We start from the raw sequence: 20,972 nt of genomic DNA, 5'->3' as shown, positions 1-20,972 counted from the left end.
GAAAAAAACAAAACACACCATTTATTTCAAATGCCAGCACAGTCAGTGAACCACATGTCTAAGATTTGCTTGGAAACATTTCTCAATATGTGATGCAGTATTAAACCAGAATCACTAGCTGCGCTCAGAAAAGTGCATTACTAAGTAGTACATAGATCCATGACAGTTAGTTACTTCAAAGTCAACACCCTTGTAAAAACAGAAATATAGTCCTGAGCTTAATGTAACAAGTGCAGCATGATGCGCATATAATTCTCATCTCTGAAATGGTTTCATTCTATCTGAGCACCAGCCTTAGAGGAAGAAGAATCTCTTTAGATTAAGTGTATCTTTGAACTGATAGGAAGCATGTGCTGAAATATGTCACTGCAATGATACCTGTTCAAAGTAGCTCCAGAGATATTTTATTTGCCACATCATCTTTAATGACTGACTTAAAGGTCAGTCACCACAAACCCGTTATCACCTGAAGGTCATCCAGCATCAAATCTGATCTAAAGCAAGGACCAGTGATAAAGCCCACGGGATTATTAAGTTATTCATTTTCTAACAAAGATAAACTCAAGAGTGAAAAGGCCCTATACTGACTACGAACAATGCTCTGCCAGCTGACAAGTACACTGCCCTCAAAACAGAGCAATTCTTTCTGTGCACATTAGCTGGTGACCATCCAGGTGCTAAAAGGATGTGCGTTTCTGATTAGCAAGCACTTTGACAGCCACAGGTATACTGAAAAGCTCTGCCAAAGAATTTGTCAAGAAGATGCTACGGATGAGACCTCACAAGATGATTCAGCCACCATTACAGGCTTGCTGCTGCTTTCACGGTCCGAGCAGTTCCCTCTGCCTGCTCTGCTGCCGGCCTGCACTGGTCCGTCATTCCCCAGGAATCTCTCAGCACGCAGCAGCAGAGCTCCAACAGGAAGGCCCCTGGCTGGCTGGCAGGGGCTGCTTCTGGGAAGCAGAGGTTACTTGTTTGCGTCCCTGCTGACTGAGGAAAGTATGAATCAGCATTTCCTTGTTTCTTTGTGAATCCCCTAGGCACCAGAACATTAAATGAAAGGCAGGTATCAAAATCACTTCCCCCTTTCTGTTTTTTAATTAAAAGCATTGGTACAGATATTTATTACTGACCTCAACCCCGTTGGTATGTATTAACCATGTTCAGAATATGTCCAGTTCTGGCATAAGATAGAAATTTACATACCTCTAGATTTTTTAAAAATATATGTATTTGTGTGTACATGTCTCTATATAGATGTATGCACAGAGATGTATATATGTGTATAAATGTACATATAAGTATATATAGAGGTCTGTATATACTAATATACCACATATATTAGTGTATATATATACTATATAATACTACTATATATACTATATAATATTATAAATATACACTATATAATATTTATACATAAATAAAATGTACAACAGATAGAATCAGTGGCCAAAACATGGAAATGTACAAAGGTACAGGAGAGCTACTGAGTCACTGAGTCCTGCATCAATTCTAAGCAAACGCATTAGCAAAACTCAGAGCCCACTGGAAGCCTTTTCTGATTGTTAAAGAAACCCTGGCACTTGGAAGGCAGTCAATTCTGTATCATGTTCTTGGATTTAAACACTTCACTTTCATGAGAATCCTACTTTAGTAATCCAAGTCTTTGTGATCAAAACTTAACTCTTAAGGAGGTTTTCTATCTCTTCCTGTTCTCTAGAGCTGGATGAAAAATGATATAGATGATCAGTTTCAACAATGATAGGTGTGATATCTTCCTATGGGTTTTCTGCAACATCAACATGATGGCTAAGTATTAATTTAAGATTCTTTAATAGCCATATGTTGTTAATAGATTACCAACCCACCTCCTTTCTTGAACTGCTCATTTCCTTTCTCCTTCAGCGTTGTGCTTTCCTTTCTTCTTTTCTACAAAAGAAAAGACAATGTCTCAAAGTATTTAATTGAAATGAACAAGTAGGTCACCCACAGTTCCAAATAAAGTATGAATGGAAATCAGAATAAAATATAACCTGAATAATTCTAGTTAGTACCAAGACTGCTTGCTTGTAGTCATTGTGACATGATATACTTCATATATCCATGAAATAATGGTGTATACCAACAAGGCAGTTAAAAAGCTCTAGTTCACGGACAACAGTATGCAGAAAGAGCATTCATAGTGAATTACATGGTTTAAACTAATACATTAGCTTTTTAGCTGTCTGTTTGCTTCTCCTTTCCAACTCAATTTAACTCAATCACTGCAGGTCAACTATGTGGAATACATTTTAGACATAAAGTAACAAAAGTTTTGCTTGAAATAATTCCACCTCAGAAATTCATAGTTGCTTTCAGATACGTACAAAGCATGTTGAGCTGACTGCATTAGAAACATGTCTGTGGATAATACTGCCCTGAAAGATTTCTTATGCAGGGAGTGACTAAACCATCCGACCCAGAGACAGGAAGATTGTTCCGTTATACAGTGAAAATTGCACACGCTCAGCAGAGTTGTGTTTTCAACCATGAATATCTTAACAGTACTCTTAGCACAAGCAAAGTTGACATGAATGCTCTTAGCCTCTGACACAGAAAACATAGGATGTCATCGAGCCATCTCTTCAACCTATTTAACACGGAAGTGTTTCACACGCAGACATACCTCACGCAAGTAAAACCAAAGCAGTATAAGACAGTAACATCAGGAAGCAATGCTCAGGTTCACAAACCATTTCTGTGGTACAAAACCGATCATTTGACCACTGATTTTGCCCCAACACGCATACACAAAGGACTTAAATCAAGTTGTCTATAAATTACAGATCATTGAGCAATTAAAAAGCCAACACTGGGAAAAGGAGCAGTTTCCTTTCCTGCAGATTGTGTAAATCAAGGATTAATGCAATTATCAATATCGCACAGAACATCTCCTTGGAAACAGCTAAATATAGTACTCTTTGTGGAGCACTGCACCATCTCACAGCTATGCCAAGTAGCTGACAAACAATACAAAATCAGAGGTTCTCTCCTCTTGCTTTCATTGGTTTTGGAAAGTAATTCACCCAACCACTGTCACCATCTTAGTAATAACAGATGACAAACTGAAAACTAGGCTCAGGGGAATGGCATTCAGTTGTGACACACAATTGAACAGTAAAATATCATCTCACCCTGTTGATAACGCCTAGATCACTCATTTTTTTTCCTATCACCTACTAAATATGTTTACTAATATGGATTGCTTCTCACATTAAAAAAAAAACCCAAACAACCAAAACATAGGTCAGACACAACACACACCACTATTTAGAAATGGGCTTTCTTCCACAAGTCCTTCCACAGTGTCAGTGGCACCAATATGCACAAGCCAGTTGGCGCTTTCTAAATGTGAGCACACAAACAAATTTGAGCACTTACGGCGTAAACTGCACTAAAAGCACAAAATCTTTGTATGTATGCAGGATTCTGCTCTTCAGCACAGGGAGTGCATAATTGCATTTGAAAGCTGTACTCAAAATTGCATTTGAAAGCTGTACTCAAACTTTGGCAGTGCCAGACTGAGCAGCTCCAGCAAGGTCACTGCCACACGCACAGCTGCCCATCCGCTGAAAGGAATTTTTAAAACATCCTGAACGCATGTAAAGTGAAAGCAAAAGCAGAGAACAGGTTTGGAGATGATGATCCTACTGGAACACATGAAAGATCTACACAGACAACTCTCATTCGAGATAAGAAATGCTTGAAACACCAGCCCTACTGACTCCATTTCTCATGCCCTATTTACGACTGGCCTTTAAGTGCCATTAACTGATTCACTGTTGCATAAGGTAGAGTTACAACTCTACAATAATGAAATAAATTTTTTTATATAAAATGAGAACTACAGCATGGTTGCCTGATGCAGAAACCCTAAAATCAAGGAATACCAGATAAAAAAAATTTACCTGTATTATCATTATTTTACTCCTATTAAAATTATTTAAAAATATTACGTTTACTCCAGTTAAGTATGAAACACTAATATAAAAAGTGGTTTGTAATGAGGCTTCAGGAGAATAAGCTTCACATCAAAAAAAAAAAAAGAGTAAAAGGAAGAAAAAAAAATGTGTCAGTTGTGGCATTCCTTCTCAGGTAACCAAGAGGATTGTGACCTGGAGTCTCAACAGCAGAGAAGAAAGACCAAGGTGGCTGTATGGCCATGGTCGCTGGGGAGACATGGGCAGACGGATGTTCCAATCAACTGTAGAGTTAAGGACTGTCACACTCGGAAGCTGGTGATTCAAACAACTGTTTTCCGAACTCCTGTGCCTTGCTGCGTCCTCTTGTCTGTGAATCAAACTGCACCAACTTGAAGGATAGAGGACTGTTAGTCACATAACTGTTACAGATACACAAATGTCAGTGACAGTCTTGTGGTCACTTCTGACCATTAGACCAGAAAAGGTGTTGTCTAAGCATGTTTCTGAAGCCAGCAGCATTGTTAAGAACACCCTAAATGGTTTCACCGCTTACTCAGCTCCCTGGAAAGCAGCAATGCAGTGCTGGTTCAAGACCAGTATTCCTGCTATAGCTTGACCAACATTTTCAAGATATCCCTGTACTACAGTTTTCAGGCTGCCCCTTAAGCTCCAAACTGTACAAGTTTTCACAGTATTTTTCAAAAAGGTGAAGTCAAAAGGATTCCTCATGCATCATTCTGGATTTGCATTTGAAGTATTACCCATAAGCAATACATAGTAGCAAACTATCCCTAAAAGCAAATTCCTCTGGCTCTTCCACAAAATGTAAACGCATATGTATTAGCACATCACGTCCTAAACACACTGCCCTCTAAAGCACACAATGTATTCATTAAATAAAGAAATGTATGTATAGAGGAATAAATGATGTACTTAACAGAAAATCCTAGCACAAAAGCAGTGGAAAGTCAACTATTTTGGATGAATTTACATTTAACGTGAAAGGACTGTTCCAGTGTATGCTGTTAGAATCTGTCTTCTATTCAAATTGAGAGTAGAAACAAAACAAAAAAATGCAACTAAAGTGCTGTTAGAAGACATAACCTCTTCAGTATGCTGCATTTCCAGCTTCGATGGACAATTATAAATTGACTGGTCATCAGTTTACTGTGATCATATCAGCCCAGAGTGAAAAAATTGCAAGTGACTTGTCCTTGGGACAAATTTTGCACAATGTCATTTCAGTGTCCCCAACCCACTCATTTTTCAGCAAAAGACGTAAGTAGCTGCAGGGCAGGCTGCCCTCTCCTCAGCGGGGAAGTAGGTCAGACTGAACTCCTGGAATGCTCTGCCTAAGGAAAGATCTTGATCCACTATGTTCCCTGAGGCTGCTCATATACAACATTGGGGTCAGGCACAACTTCTCCAACTTACACTCCATTATGACTTTCTGCTATTCAAAGTCAGCAAAATGTTAAGATTTGTTTTTTCACAAATTTTAGTAACACAAAGTTGACAAATTCCACGTGGCAGGCCTTAGTTTTTAATGTACAAAGTAAGAAAATTGTTTTTTAAAGTCCAGACAAAATAACTACATTTAACTAGTAATATAATTCTTAAAGGATCTGATTAGAAATGTTTACAGATTTGGATACTGAATTACAGTCATCCATACTCTGAAGAAATTAGGATCTTAACATAAACCTGCCTGCCAAGCAAGAGATGCTGACGATTAAGGTCTGATCTGAAGTAACAAGAAAAGACAGCTTGGCCTTCTGACAATAAAGTACAACAATTCAAAAGAAAGGCCATCAAATACAGTTCCTGGACCTCAGCTACTCTGGTCAGAAAAACTCATGGCTAAAATAAAAGCATTAAAGCATTATTCTACTATTAGAGAAGAAAGCAGTCTACACATTTTCACTGTTTTGGAAGTAACCAATATAACAAAAGTGCCAGCAGTGAAAACTTATAATACAGCTGGTAAGTGCCAGAGAACAAACACCCTCAGTTTGTGACACTTCCAACCACACTTCGCCTGGCTGTTCCTATGCATTTTATTTGATCAATTGATATAACTTTGCTAGGGAACTGTTCTTGGCTCCACTTTTGGCAAGAGCAGCAAACGCACACTGTCTCTTCTCTGTAAGGCTATTTATACAGTGTGACAATGCACATCTGCATCTCATACACCCTTTTGTAAAGATCATAAAGTAACAGTCCATTTAAAATTACTAGGGCTCAAAGGCTGCACAGAAACATGGAATTTCAACAGATAAAGAATAAATTTTTTAGCTTCAAGTACCAATTGTATTTCTAAGTCAACCATTAGTAGTCATCTGCTTCCCCCTGCAGTCTTGTGAAGCTATTGCTGTATCATGCATTCAATGATGTGAATTTCAATTTAAAGTTGTAGTCACTCAAAAAATCCCTTTTCAAACCTTGCTAGAGTCATCCCTTGAAAACTGTGCCGAAGCTGCCCTCTCCACGCATTGCTAGATCCTGGCCAATCTCTGCTCATTGCAACCCCCTAGTAGAGACACATTAGTCTTTCTACTGCCAGATCACTACCTTTTCCTGAAACTGTAAGCAGCACTTCCAGAGACAATAGGTCACATCCATCCCTGACAGTCAGTTTGAGTTAACATGCCAGACTAACTGTGCCTACTCCTGAGTGACAATACTTGCCATCCAGTCCTTCCTGTTCCAGAGGCAACAGCCCCAGGCAGAGAAGTGGAGCTGAGCACTTAATCCATCACCACCACAAGTCCAAAAGGTCACAATTTGACAGTATCAGCATCTTTCAGAGAAATGCAAAGAAGAATATTAGACTAAAATCAGATAGCAGCACTGGAAAATGAAGGTATACTTTTTCACTCGTTCTATTAAATTGCCATCCAGCAAAAGACATTTTTTAGTTTAAAAATGTATCTTCTCTAGCAGATATAGATATACTTCTCAAACATTCTTCTCTGAGCTTTGATTGCCTCAGAAAATATAATGTGATTTTATATTCTATTTTGCAAGTTATTAGGGCAATTTTACTCTAGCAATCTATCTTTTCCTCCAATTTGACCAAGACAATACCATATTTAGTATTGGTGCTGTATACAGGATTCAGGTTATTAAAGTAGGTCATCTGAAGAAGGGGATCACTGTTTATTATATTTCATAAGATTGCATTGTGACACCTTTAAAATCCATTGTTTTGCAAGTTTTATTGCTATACAAAATAATTTTGAATGCTGATGAGAATTGTTAACAAAAGATATATTCCTTATTGGTATTTGCCAGTAATTTCTGTAGTAACTTTTACTGCTGTACAGTCAGTTGGATTGTCTCATGTATTAATAATGATCTGTTCTTTTTGATCCGACCACATAATTCTTCCTAAAAAGAGTTCTGACACCATCTCCAAGCGATCAACACCTGAGGACTGCTCCAAAAGATGACTCGCTTTGTCATATCCTACCTTCCATTTCGTAACTTAGCTTTTATTTTGTAAATACCATAGAAAAAACATCAATTAGGACAGAGACAAGGTTACTATATGGACAGACCACTAGCAACACACCAAATGTTGAAACAAATTACTACACCAGAGAAGCCATCTCAGAAGAAATCCCAGAGGTCTTCAACCCCTGGAAAACCAAATTCTATACAGAAGCCACGATTTATGGAAGAACAATGGGATCAACCTGAAGCATGGGGAAGAAATGGTGAGGAGGGGAGCAGTTCAAAGGAAATTTCTTGATTAAGCCAATGTTCTCTAATATATCCTAGAACTTCTGGAGAAACTAAGAAAAAAAAATCACAAGTACAACTCAAAATACTATTTCTCAAAGATCAGTTTCACTTAATTCTTACAGAGTTGCTAACAAGATACTAATTATCTCCTCTACTAGAGGAAAATCTATTCTACTAGAGTTCCCTGTCTTCCTGACATATTTCCTAGCGTTAAAATAGAAGTTGAGCGTGATTATAGCCAGCTGTAGCTTTAATGCACATGCAACAGCCCAAAGAATGGAACTGCTTTTGAAGAATATTGGATATTAATACCAGGGTCTTACAGCACCTAGAAAGGAGTGTTCCATATCCAAAATAAGAGCTTACCAGGCCAGGTCTTTGATCCTTTGGTACAAGGCCCAAAGAACAAGACAACATCTGTCATGATGGAAGAGCAAAAGGGATTCAGAATCTTGCTGCTGGATAAACTCATAATTAATGGGTGTCCCTCCAGAAGAGGACCAGGTCAGACTGAAACAATTACCATGTAACAGCTGCTGGGTGCCTTCTGATTAATTCTGCAGACTAGACCAATGTCAAAGCCATCACTGTCAATGACAACTAACCAGAAAAATCTGTTTGTAACGCATCAAAAGCAATTTACTGCTCAGTGCCTCTGCTGAGGCAGCAATCAGCATGCTTTTGAAACAGTAATGACAACAAAATCTTATAAAAGTGAATTTTGTTTCAGGCAGCTTAATTCTTAAAAACCTCAAGAGTTTTAAGTCCAGGCAAGTAACCAGACTCTATGCTACATCAGCTTTTAAAAGAATAGTTCTTACAGGTCTGTATCTTAATATCCCTTCAAGTTCTTATTTTGCTTCATTGTGCAGAGAAAACTTCTCACAGTGTTGGTACTATTTCCTTGCAAGTAATTCCTGTTGCTTAAAATTAGAAATCTCACTGTATGTGACTCTCAAAATACAATTGAGAGAAACTACACAATCACTTGCTCCTTCACTTTGATCTCTGCAGTAGCTTCTGCATGGGTGAGAATTTCTACTCAGAGCTGCTACCATGAAAGCTTGCTCATCGGATACGCATAAATACACAGAACAAGGACTAGAATCTGTTTTTGCATCTCCAGAATAAATTAGAGACTTTCTTTTCTACAGCATAGTTACTGGAGAACATTGCTCAAAAGAACTGATTTATTAAAGCTGCTAAAACACAAAATGGGCTCAGTTAAAACAAAGCAAAACCAGACTATTAAGGTGTGGCTCCATGAACTTGGTTTGAGCAGGGCTAACATCCAGCCCTCCTTATGACTTGAGTACAATGACTTGAGACTGCAATCACAGTCCATAGGAAATTTTTCTTATTTAGGCAAGGAGTCTAATTGAAGAAAATTCACCTACCCCGTGTGTCATCACGAGGCTGCCATTTGATGTCTACTTTTACCAGCACTGCCCTTGATCTAAAAATACTGCACGATTTTTCATCTGAATCATTCCCCGTAACTGGTTCACTGCACATTCACACAGAGAGGTGTGCGAGCACAATGAAGGAGGCAGCAGGGGGCTGAGAATAACTGATCAAGGGCTGCCTAAGTAGCGAACGCTGCTGCTGAGTGTCTGGTCACAACCTAAACAGACAAACAAACAAGTTCTGAATATTTCTGCCTCATTTTCTCCACCTGCAAAAAAAATCACATTGTCCTTCTTCTCAAAAACAACCTTTTGAATAACTGGAAGGAGGTTTAAAATGTTTGAAAAACTCTGAAAAAATGAATGTACAGCAGCTGTTTTCAGAACGTAACTGCAGGTTTTTTTCCTCAAAAGCTGCATCATTTAACACTCTTTTCATAATAAAAAAATATATATAGAATGTTTCACTTTTAAAGATAAAATTAAAATAACATTTGTAGCCATCAATTCAAAGTACTACTAGGAAAGCTGCTGTGGCAATTCAGGAATCACCCATTCCCATTATTTTATTACACAATGAATGTAAGGTGATGCAGCATAAGATCATGAAATGGGCCACATCAGTAGTTAAAAGAACTGCTGTAATTGTCTAATTAATCTCTAGTTCCTGGATTTCTCATGCTCTGCTTATAAAACATACCAACAATATTTTGTTAGATTAAAAATATCAGATATATTGTAAAGACTGCTTATATAATCCACTCATAAAGCTCTCCATGGAACATAAACTTCACAATATAAATATTGCCAATCTAATTGTTATGGTGTTACTAAGAGATGGAATCCTTCCATTTCATTAGGTGTAATCATAAACCAAGCTGAAAGGCACAATTGCTCAATACCACTGGAAATAAACCTACAGAAAGATGAGAACTGCAGTTGCCTCAATACCTTCTCTAAGGAAATCCTTCCAGCTTTAAACTGTTATTATTTTGTACTCCCATAGCACTTTTCAGCAGACTTCCACAAAGCTGAATGCAAGTATTCAACATTCACAATTCTTTTGCTCATTTTACAGAAGGCAAAAATGTATGTGCAAAATTAAATTATTACCTAACAATACAATGAAACAAGAGGAACATGAAAACTAAGACACCCAATTTGCAGCCCTGCTGTGCTTTCTGGAGTTTCACTCTAAAACAAAATTTACCCCCAGCTTTTCACATTTTGCCTATGAAACTCTCAAGCTGCCTCCAAGTTACAGGCTGCTTCAGAAGCCTCATCATGACTCACGATGATAACGCTCCTTGTTGTATAAGCAATAAATGCAAGCAGAAAAAGGACAGTTTAGTCTAAACTGGAAAAGATGCAATGGCAATGTAATAACGTTTTTTTTGTGTAGCAATCAGCTCAAGGAAAGTGATCACTGCCCTCTGTGCAGCACCTGAAAGAAGGCATTTGGAGAGTGTCCAGTTTTGGTGTTCTGTCCCTTCCCTACCAAAAAAAAAAAAAAAAAGACATCAACTTCCCAGTGGGAGTCCAGTGGATGGTCCCCAAGATGGTCAAGACACTGGAGACCCTGACCTCAGCAGACAGCCCAAGAGAACTGGGTTGGTTCAGTCTTAGGAAAAAGCAGCTCAGGGGAGACTTCATTCCTAGAGAAAAATGAATCTGGACTCTTCCTGGAGGCATGAAAAAAAGAAGGGCCAGTGGTCACAAGTTGCAACAAAGGAAATTCTTTAACTAAAAATCAGGAAAAAAGTTTGCACCATGAGGGTAGTTAAACACTAGAAGAGAGGCTGCGCAATCTTCAGGCTCTAAGATGTTTGTTAGGCTCTGGGCAGGCTCACCTATTTTATCTTACTTTGAGCAGGGGGTTGGACTAGATGACCTCTCCAGAGGCCCTTTTTGGGCAAAGGATGCACCAGATAACCTCTTGAGATGTGTGTGTGTCCAACCCCCAATATTTCTTATTAGAGCTCAAAGTATTACAACTGGCAAGCATCATTGTGCTCATTTGACAGATACCAAAACTGAGAGAAGCAGCAGACAAGTGTTACATTTAGTCTCATTCCTACTTTAGGGAGATTATATTCCGTGTTCCCCACTAGTCCCATATTGCTTTTTCAATTAACATTAACACAACAATCTCTACTACAGATGAAAAACGACCTTTTTGTCTTCAATGATGTATTTTGATCAGAAATCCCACCCTACCAGCAAGTGAACTATTTGAGCCAAAAAATTGATTATATTTCTCTATACTGTTTTGTAACAATTTAAATGTTTGGTTGCCTCTGGCATCTTAGCTCTGCATATTTCTGCCCCTCATTCTCTATTTACAGTAGTTGACCATAAGAGCATGGTATAGCCAAGTTACGGCCAAAGCCCTCCCTCTTTCCAACTTTTTGAATAAGGTATAGCCAGCATTTATTATACAACACAGTTAAGAAAGCACAGTCTGGCTTTACCAACTCAGTTGAATGAGAAAAGATCTGCCTGCTTTTACAAGAGTAATAAGCCGCTATAAATGGACTGAAACATTCATAATTTTTAAGCACCTCAAAAAACTTAATTTGATACAATTCTTCATTTCTTCTTTTCATCAAATACCTTATTTGAGTAGTACTTGTCCATTACAGTAGTAATTTCTTCAGCTGCTCCTGGTGATTTGGGAGTTTCCAAAATAAAACTATACAGCTATACAATACACTATCTTCCCCTGTGAATTAATGCTTGCCTAAGATGCTGCCTACCTTCTCCTGTCAGCTGCCATTCCTTACTCCTCTCTCTCCTTGCCTCATCATAATCAGTTATTCAATGTTACTTATGATCGAAAATCTGCAGCTAGCCTTCCAGTAAGGACTCTATTTCCTTTATTAAAATAAGATTTAATTCAGGCCTACAGGACTATAAAATAAAGTTTGCTGAAGTCTTTCCTTCATGTAAGCTACAATATATCAGAATTCCACCTTTTCCCCAAGTACAAAGAATATAGTAGCATTTTTTGTCACTATTTCAATTTTTAGTACAAGTAACTGCTCCTTCGGATGACTCAAGATTTTAAGAGGCTGGATCAGCTCTTTGAAATATGACCTGTTCAAGAGGACAAGCTGTACAACTTATCAAAAGGACCGTGCTTAAGAAAAAAGGAAAAAAATGACAAGAGTTGTATTTTGGGACATACATAATTTGGATTACCTGTTTTTCTTCCTCTGGCATATCCTTTTCTAGTTCTAGTAAGTATTCTTCATCTAGTTCTGTCTGCTTCCTTGAGCTAGTCTCATTCTGTACATTCCCTTCATCATCCAGCACAGGTTCTTTTGTCTCAAAGGAGTCATGACAGTCATGGAAATGCTCATCTGCTGTTGTGGAATCTTTGGCTGAAGATGGTGTATATCCACTTTCAATGTTTTTGGGATTCTGTGCATCTTTGGGGCCACTCTCTGAAGACTTCTGATCAGAAAGCTTTAAGTGATCAAGTAATTCTTCAGGTGGACTTGCATCTTTAAACTCTTCCATGTTGGACTCCTTGGAGAGGTTAGGTTTTTAGAAATGAGAAAGAAATAACCCGGAATAAGCATAATATAAAGCCCTTGTCAGCAAACGAATCTCTAAAGTACTTAAAAGTACCCTTGACATCACCGGAGGGAAACTATTACCCTTCAGGGGAAGGACCAACTTACACATACTTCTTCTATGCACTATAGAGCACCAGGGGGCCGGCGCTCTGCTGCCATAAATGAGTTAATTCACAAGCTCAGGTGCCCAGGACCGGCACCGCACCGTGGCGGGGCTGCTTCTTTGCAGGGGGACTAAGGTCACACACCTGCCTGTCCACAGGCCTCAGCAGCCCCGCCGCGCACTGTGTGCAGCGACCTCCCGGCCGCCCCGGGCCCCGCCCGCGCCGCACTGCCCTGCAGCCCCATCGCGACCCCCCAGAGCCAGGCTCCAGGCAGCTGTTCCCGGCTCCGATATCCCAGCCCTACACCGCCCCCTGAGCTATGGGGCCGAGCTGCGGCCCACGCCCCCCATGACACCGCCTCCCCCGGGCCGGGCCCACCCAGGCCGCGCTCCCGGCCCCGGCCACACACCTGCGCCTGCCGCCGCTTCCGGCCGCCGCTCGCCGCTCCGCCCCCGTCACCCCGCGGGTCGCTTCCGGCCGGCGTCAGCCAATAGGAGGCGGCCGCGCGCAGGCTGCTGGGATGTGCAGTCTTGCGAGGGCGCGTGGCGGTGCGCGTGGGGCCGGGGTGTCTCGCGGAGTCTCCGTTGTTTGTTTGTCTGTGTTTTGTGTTTGTGTTTGTGTGCTTTTGTTTTCTGAGCAGGCCGCTCGCCACAGCCCTTTTGCGCCCCCGTAGGGGGTCTCTCAGCTGCTCGTGATACAGGGAATTAACAAACTATTTAACACTTAGAGAACGAACACTTAAGAGAGCTGACCCTTAACCCACATCACAATCGCCTGGCCTTGCTTAGCCTTGTGTAACTTACTGTGTGAGAAACAGGAGTTTGCTGACGACTTCACAGGCCTTGCAAAGATAAAAGCGCTGGGGTGCACCCTTGGGTGAACTAGAGAACAGGAACTTGGGCACGGGACAGGAGATACGCCAGTTCTAACCAACTCATCGCAGCAGGCCGAAGGTGACCGTGTGCAGAGGAGACCCCGGTTCACGGCCACTGCGCGGCCGCAGCCACGAGGAGCTGGACGTGGAGACTATGGAAATGATCTCCCGGAACTCAGTGTAATAACCGCCTTCTCAGGGACAGGTTTCAAAGCTGGGGTTAGAATTTGAAGCTTTGGGTGCCAGATTCGTTTTTGGTCTTAATTTGTTTGATCGCTGCTTCTAAATGAACATTTTTAATTACAGTCTGTTGGTGCCAGTGGTGGATGCGGATATTAAGAAGAAATTGGAACACTTTGGAGTAAGTTGGCAAGAGCACGGCTAGTTACAATGAAAACAAACTGGACCTCTATGGCTGATTTTTCACCTCTCTATGGACGAAAAAGTGGATTCAGCATTCTGCAACGTGCTAGCTGCAATGTTTTAGCCCGCAAAAATGTGTGTTTCAGCTGTTCTGCTAGCATTGTGTATTTTCTGACTTACAGAAAATATTTCTGGATCTTCACACTGTCCTGTTAAATATGTCATTTGAAAAGGGAGAAGGAAATTGCAGCTGTGGCACGTGGTTCAGAACTTGCTGAAATGCTATTTAAATCTCCTCTGGCTGTGCAGAGAGCACAGGGGTTTGAATAAGTGATGATGTTTCATCCCCAGAAGGAACTGAACTCGTAAGGATAATACTGGGCGTTAGAAGTCAGTAATCCACCCAGGGCAGTGCTAGCCTTTACTTTAACTTTTCTGAAACAGGGTGTATTTGCCAGCAAAAACTCTACAGGAATTGAACCTGCTTAGAAGTTCTGAGCTGCTGCAGAGGTACCTTGCCTCTACATGAGACAGGGGTTTCTGGCTTCCACACAGCTCCGAACTTAGTGGGAGCCAGGACTAGGAGGAGAAGAGGACTAGTGGAAAACATGCAACTCTCCAGAACCCCAGTTCCCTGCTCGCATTTAGGGGTGATTATTCCTTCATGAATATTTACTTAAATCTAGCAAGAAGGACAGGCTTTCTGTGGCCCTGCTTTATTAAAGATGTCAACCCTTGATATCAATACAGTCTGGGGTATGAAGGGACTGAGAGCAGCCCTGTGGAGAAGGACTTAGGGCTGTTGGTTGATGAGAAGCTCAACATGACACAGCAATGAACTTTTGCAGCCTGGAACGCCAACTGTATCCTGACCACATCAAAAGGAGCATGGCCAGCAGGCCAAGGGAGGTGATTCTCCCCCTCTACTCCAACCTTGTGAGACCCCACCCTGCAGTACTGTGTCCAACTCTGTGGCCCCTGACATAAGAGGGACATGGACATGTTGGAGTTGGTCCAGAGAAGGGCCATGAAGATGATCGAAGGGATGAAACACCTCTCCTATGAAGACAGGCTGAGAGAGTTGGGGTTGTTCAGCCTGGAGAAAGCTCTGAGAAGATCTTATTGTGGCCTTTCAGTACTTAAAAGGGGCTTATAAGATAGGGACAGACATTTTAGCAGGACCTGTAGCGATAGGACAAGGGGTAATGACTTTAACCTAAAAGACAGGAGATTTAGACTAGATAAAAGGAAGAAATTTTTTACAATAAGGGTGCTAGAACACTGGAAGTTGCTCAGAGAGGTGGTAGATGCCCCGTCCCTGGAAACATTCAAGACCAGGCTGGACGGGGCTCTGAGCAACCTGATCTAGTTGAAGATATCCCTGCTCACGGCAGGACGATTGGACTAGATGAGCTTTGAAGACCCTTTCCAACCCAAACTACTTTATGTCCCTAGGAGTCTTTTCTAGCAGAGTGACCTTTGAGCATCATGGATGCAGTTTAAAAGCATTGGGTCCCTCTGAGCTCAGCCCTGAGCAAGCTACAGCTCAGTGAAAGTCTCTGAATCTCTCTCCTGTGGAGCTGCTCCTTGGTGCCACTATGAAGTAAAATTCCTAAGGCTTCCCTGGTACTCAGGGAGCAGACACCCACCAGGAGAACTGGAAGCTCTGCTCACCATTAGGGAGCTGGCAAATGAAGAGGCAGAGACTTTCTGACCCCTCATTAGGTATCAACGTAGTCAAGTGTATGACTTCTGTCTTTAAGGTTTCTAAGTGCTGATTTACTGTTTGTACATTTCACTTTCTCTTCTTTAACTTTCCTTACAGGAGTGTTGTGTTCATGGATTACTTTATATTTGGAAAATACAAGACCAAGTTGTCTTACAGTATTTTCAAACCTCCTTTATTAAGAAGCACCCTGGAGGTAATAGGGTAGTCACCAGTTTTACCACTAAATCTTACTTGTTCAAACCCAGAACATGTTATTGCTTTAATCAGTCTTTTAGATCCTCTAATTCATTGCTGTGAGTGGAAGTGTGTGAGTAGCTGAAGATTATATATATACAAAAAAATGAAAACTTGGTATAATTTGTTAGATCTTCTTGGTGGTAAGGGATTTTTCAGAGCATTGATGTTTAAGTGAACACCTGTTGAAAGAAATCAAGAACATACAGTCCTGAATAAGTAGATCTGTTTGGATAAGAGTTCAGTGATGGAAGCTTTAGCTCGTGGTGTCGAGATTTACTGCTCCCTGTTTTGAATGGGCAGAATCCAGGGACACTGAGTACCTCGAGTGGAACACTATAATACAATAACACTTTATTAAGCCAGGTGTAAGTTGAAGAGGTAAAATCAGAGAGAGAGTCTATATCTCAATACTTCCCTCCAGCAAGAACTTATTTACCCTTCCAAATTTTTTCCTGTTTCTTCCCAAACCCACAGCATGATGATGGTGATGTTTATCTGACATGACCAACAGAGTCAAGTAAAGTGTAGTGTGCCCCAAAAAAAGCTGCGAGAAGTGAAGAATGTTGTGTTGACTCTACCTTTCTCAGTAGTGCTGAAAGAAATCTGGAGAGGACCAATGTGAGAGGTGTATATTCTCTTGTTTCTGATATGAAAGTTTTCTACTAGATTGTATACAAATGCTTTTTTCTTACTGCTCTCAAGATAAACTTTTGGCCTACTTTTTGTAGCTATTAATAATCTTCTTACAGCAGACAAGAGGGCAACTGGGAGGAGTAGAACATTTTATTCAGATTGTTAAAAACATATATTTTCAAAATTCATAATAGTTACTCCCTATTTTGCAGCAATGCCTAGTTGGCAGTTGGTGAAATGACTCTGCTCTTTTAATAAAGTTATGGAAACTCATAGCCTAATATCCTTGTATTCACTAAAACATCTTCTTACAAGGCTGAAGACAATAAGAATTTCTAATATTTTCAAGCGTGAAATGTTCATAAAATGTAACAATAGACCAACAATAGTTTAAATATTGCGGGCCAGCTGGTTTTATGCCAAACAAACTCCTGAGAACAATACCTGGCAACTAAATCTCACACCAGGAGTTTGTAGCTCCAGTATTTATGGCCACATTTTCAAGACAGCTCTGCACACAATGGGGCATCTAATCTGTGTGTGTAATTACAGTGATTTCAGGGACACATTGAGTGACACTTTGCTGCTGCTGTTTACTCAACATTCTGGAAAACAGCTTCTCTTTTTATTTATTATTAGTACTATTATAGTAAACTCGTGTTTTGTACAAGAGTTCAATTATTTTATAAATGAAGACTGAATGAGTTTCTACTAAATTTAGTTATTTGACTTATGTAAGCTTGCCAAACAGCTTTATTTCATGGATTTTACTGTAAGAAAGAAATGTTTCTACAAAAGAAACTGAGCTTTGGCAACTCGTCACTTTTGCAAGAGACTTCATTGAATTTCAAGATATGAGGTCTAAGTTCTCCTGCTGCCTTAAGAAAAACTCTTCCTGATTTACTGTTAAAGTGGCTGAATTTGTACTGTGTAAAATTCAGAGAACTCTTATCTAGATGAGAGTGTTTGTGAATCTCACGCGGAGTAGAAATCCAGTAGGTGGCGATGTTGGATTTTCTAAACCAGGTCCCCTTTCCTTTCCTTGTAAAACTGATCCAGTTCTCATTGAAATCGGGACTGAAGATCCCCTGCATTACAATAGTGCAGGACTGGACTCTAAGCTAACTAGAAGAGAGATGAACGGTTCCATAGTTACCTCAGGCACCAGAACATACGCTAATTTTAATTTTTGGGACAGCTTTTTTGATCTTCACAATGAAGAAATGAAAGCTCAACAAATCAAGCAAAGAAACAGTAATTGCTATTTTCCAGAGGTCATATAAAGTTCGGGTTCTTTGGTAGAATTAAATATTTGCATGAAAGTCTCTGTGGAATCAAATTACTGTGCTTCCTAAAGAACATTTTGAAGGAAATTGTGAAATAGGCAATTAAAGGCTTTTTAAACACAGCTACAAATTCAAGTTTTACTTCATCTGCTTTTTAGGTTGACTTATTAAAGAAACTGTGAAGGATTCTTATTAATTTTGAACATCCATTCTCTTTTTCTCCATGTCTTGGCTGGATTCCTGTAAATATTATGAGAATTACTAGATAGGGAGCATGTTCTTCATTGGTCAAGCTAATATATTTTGACATAAGAATTTCCAGTAACAACACCACATTTCCTAGGTTAGTGCCCCCACCATTATGTTACTGCTTCAGGTGTTTTAACTGATCTTGGGAGTCATGACTTACCTTTTCCACAAATAGCATGCTTCATGAGGAAGGGAGCAAGTACCCTTTCCAATCCTAAGAATTTGTTGTGGAGGGAAGGATTTTTTGGTTCTGTTAAAGTGACTTTAACTAGCATGATGTGTCTTCATAATCTGAAATATTTCGTTTCGACCACTTCAGGATGGAAGGGGCGTTTCTTTTTGTGATGCATCACCTGCATGATACCATGTTCTGCTCTGCAAAGAGCGTGAGACGTACATAGCATTGCCAGTGTGGTGTCAAAAAAAAGGTAAGCGTATCTGTTGCTGAGTGTATCAAAACAGAATCAAGCTTATTCTTGTGGGAATGAGCTGATTAGTTTGTGGCCAGTGACAGGAATAAGCAGCTGTTAGTATAGTAGTGCTTTCATACCATAGCTGCTATGGATTATCATCTCCTGTGTTGTGCAGGTTTATGCTCATTCATATCAGGTGAAAGTCAAGCACAGAAACTGAGAGCAGAGAAAACATCCATTGAATAGAAAGTTGCTATTTTTACATTTTCCAGACTAGAACTGCACTTTATAATATTAATGTTCCCTCTTTTCTACCTGTCACATTTGGAAAGATAATAGAAAACTGCATTTCCAAAGAGTAAAGAATGTAGAACACTCTAGAGTTTCAGTCTCATTCAGCTGGATTGATTTTTACCATAACTCTCTTCAAAAATAAGAAGCACTTCTGTGATAGCTGAGTGCGTTGAAGCCTAATGGGTTTAATTTATGTGCAGCTGGTCTGTAACAATGTGAGCCATTACAGCTGTGCCTCTCAACTGAATGGCTTTGTACAAGCCCCTAGTTAGTGATTAAGCTCCACATGGTAGCTTAACCTGGAAAAATTCACCGTGTTTTGTGAACACCTTCTGTGCTAAATGGCAGCAACTCCTCTTTGGAGGCAAATCTATTTGCCCACAAAATGGGTTCATTGAAAGGTCTGTTAATATGCATAAAAATATGCATGATGGAGTATAGTTGCATCTGATAGACCACCATTGTGTGCCAATTGCCTTTTCGTTAGATTGTGGATGTTCTGCTTGTCAAATTAATTTTGACTGTACTAAAAAATGGGCTAATATGGGCTTGTTCCACAAGGTTTGATGATGATGCCCTGACCCAAATAGTTTTTCCTTTAAAGGAAAACATTGCAACAAATGAAGGACTAACAAAGGGAAGAAGATGATTTGTATGTCTTCATTTGGGCTGGCTTTGCCTGGCTGGGGTCATAGAATATTCCACTGGTAAAAATAAAGACATTTAGAGTAGACTAGTTCTAGAAAAGTCAGGTGGCCTTGCAAAGGTTTCATATTTTATCAGACTTTCTCCTCTGTAATCTTTGTGGTCCCTCCTTCAGACCCATGTATTTTCTTTTTTTTCCATTTTTACAATCAGTTTTATTGCCTGTAACTTAATTGAAGTTGTGGCTGAAGATGAGTAGGTGTTGCTGAGAGATTATGAGCGGATGTGACATGACTCTTTTGAAGTCTTACATAGTTTAGCATATTTGCATGGATGGGTCTCCACTGGTACAGTGTTGCTTAGTATGAGAACAAGCTGTATGGGACCCTACAAAAATAGGAATTCATGAGGCAAAAAGCTGAGAGGAGAAACCATCTATTCAGTTTGGGGAAGTCATGTAATATCCTGCATGGCTATGGAGAGCCTGGCAGGGCAAGACATATGCATAACGTGGAAAAAAGCTTGGAGAAATGTATTTTGGAGAAATATTAGGAATCCTTCCATCTTATATTTGTTACAGTTACAAGTTATAGGGTTTCTAGTCTTAAAATTTAATTGGGTAGTGATTAAGAATGAGACACAGTTTGTTAAAGTGATTTCTGAAGTATATATTAATATCAGGTATTACTAGAACTTGTTCTCGCTTCTTTCTGTTATCCCTGGTTGTTATGCTGGAGCCTACAGTTTGTCATTCCTTCATCTGTCTGATTCTAGGGATTGTATGAGGTAATCCCTTAGGATGTGGCCTAAAGAATATGCTAAGAAAAATAGACCTGATGTCTTAGAAATGGCAGAGTATAGTATATTTGTTTTGATTCCCTGTGGTTATTTCCAACTTCAACATGGTGAATGAACGTTTTCCCCCTTCTTCTTTTCCCTAGTACCAGAAATCCTGAAGCAGAGCTGCTCTTGCTTTCCTGTTTTCTTGGCAAGGCAGCATAACCTGGTCGTGTCCCCAGGGAGGTTGCCCTTAACATACTTGCAGGACTTGGGCTTGAGGAAGGGAAGCACTACAGGGTGGAGATCCTGCGGCTCTTAAGCCACGTGTGTTTTGCAGGTAGTTCAAATGTACCTCCCGTGTGAGGTACACGGGAAGAGCAGCAGTGCTGTGGGTGTCTGTGAGGGAGAGCAAGTTAGCAGGGGTGCATGAGTCCGTGTTGCTGTCCCTGTAGAGTCCAGCAGCCTTCCCAGCTCAAACTTACGGAAGAGAAATGTAACTCTTGGGGAAAAATATTACTGCCTGCCTGTGGAATGCCTTCCCTCCTTCGCTCTTAAAGGCTTATGTGTCTTGGAGTCTTTGGCTCTCTAAGGATTTTGGTATATGATTCATAACATTAGAGGCGCTGGATATTTTAAATGGCCTGGACTAGCATGACATTAATGCAT

At 40.2% G+C, this 20,972-nt stretch overlaps 1 protein-coding gene across 1 annotated transcript in view; it reads right to left on the bottom strand.

The window, feature by feature from the left end:
- TTC1 (tetratricopeptide repeat domain 1) overlaps positions 1-13,252 on the bottom strand; it is a 30,618-nt gene extending 17,366 nt beyond the window's left edge. Inside the window, exons 1-3 of the mRNA XM_082063721.1 lie at positions 13,213-13,252; positions 12,320-12,649; positions 1,872-1,932 (exon numbers count right to left, since the gene is read on the bottom strand). Coding sequence (XP_081919847.1) covers positions 1,872-1,932; positions 12,320-12,640 — 382 coding nt within the window. The 5' untranslated portion in view covers positions 12,641-12,649; positions 13,213-13,252. The remainder of the gene's footprint in view (positions 1-1,871; positions 1,933-12,319; positions 12,650-13,212) is intronic.
- Positions 13,253-20,972: the final 7,720 nt, after the last annotated feature.

Source organism: Streptopelia decaocto (genome assembly GCF_964273445.1).
Source record: "Streptopelia decaocto genome assembly, chromosome: 12".
Lineage (NCBI taxonomy): Eukaryota > Metazoa > Chordata > Aves > Columbiformes > Columbidae > Streptopelia > Streptopelia decaocto.
The sequence above is the reverse complement of the archived record's forward strand: the minus strand, read 5'-3'. Positions and strand labels throughout refer to the sequence as shown.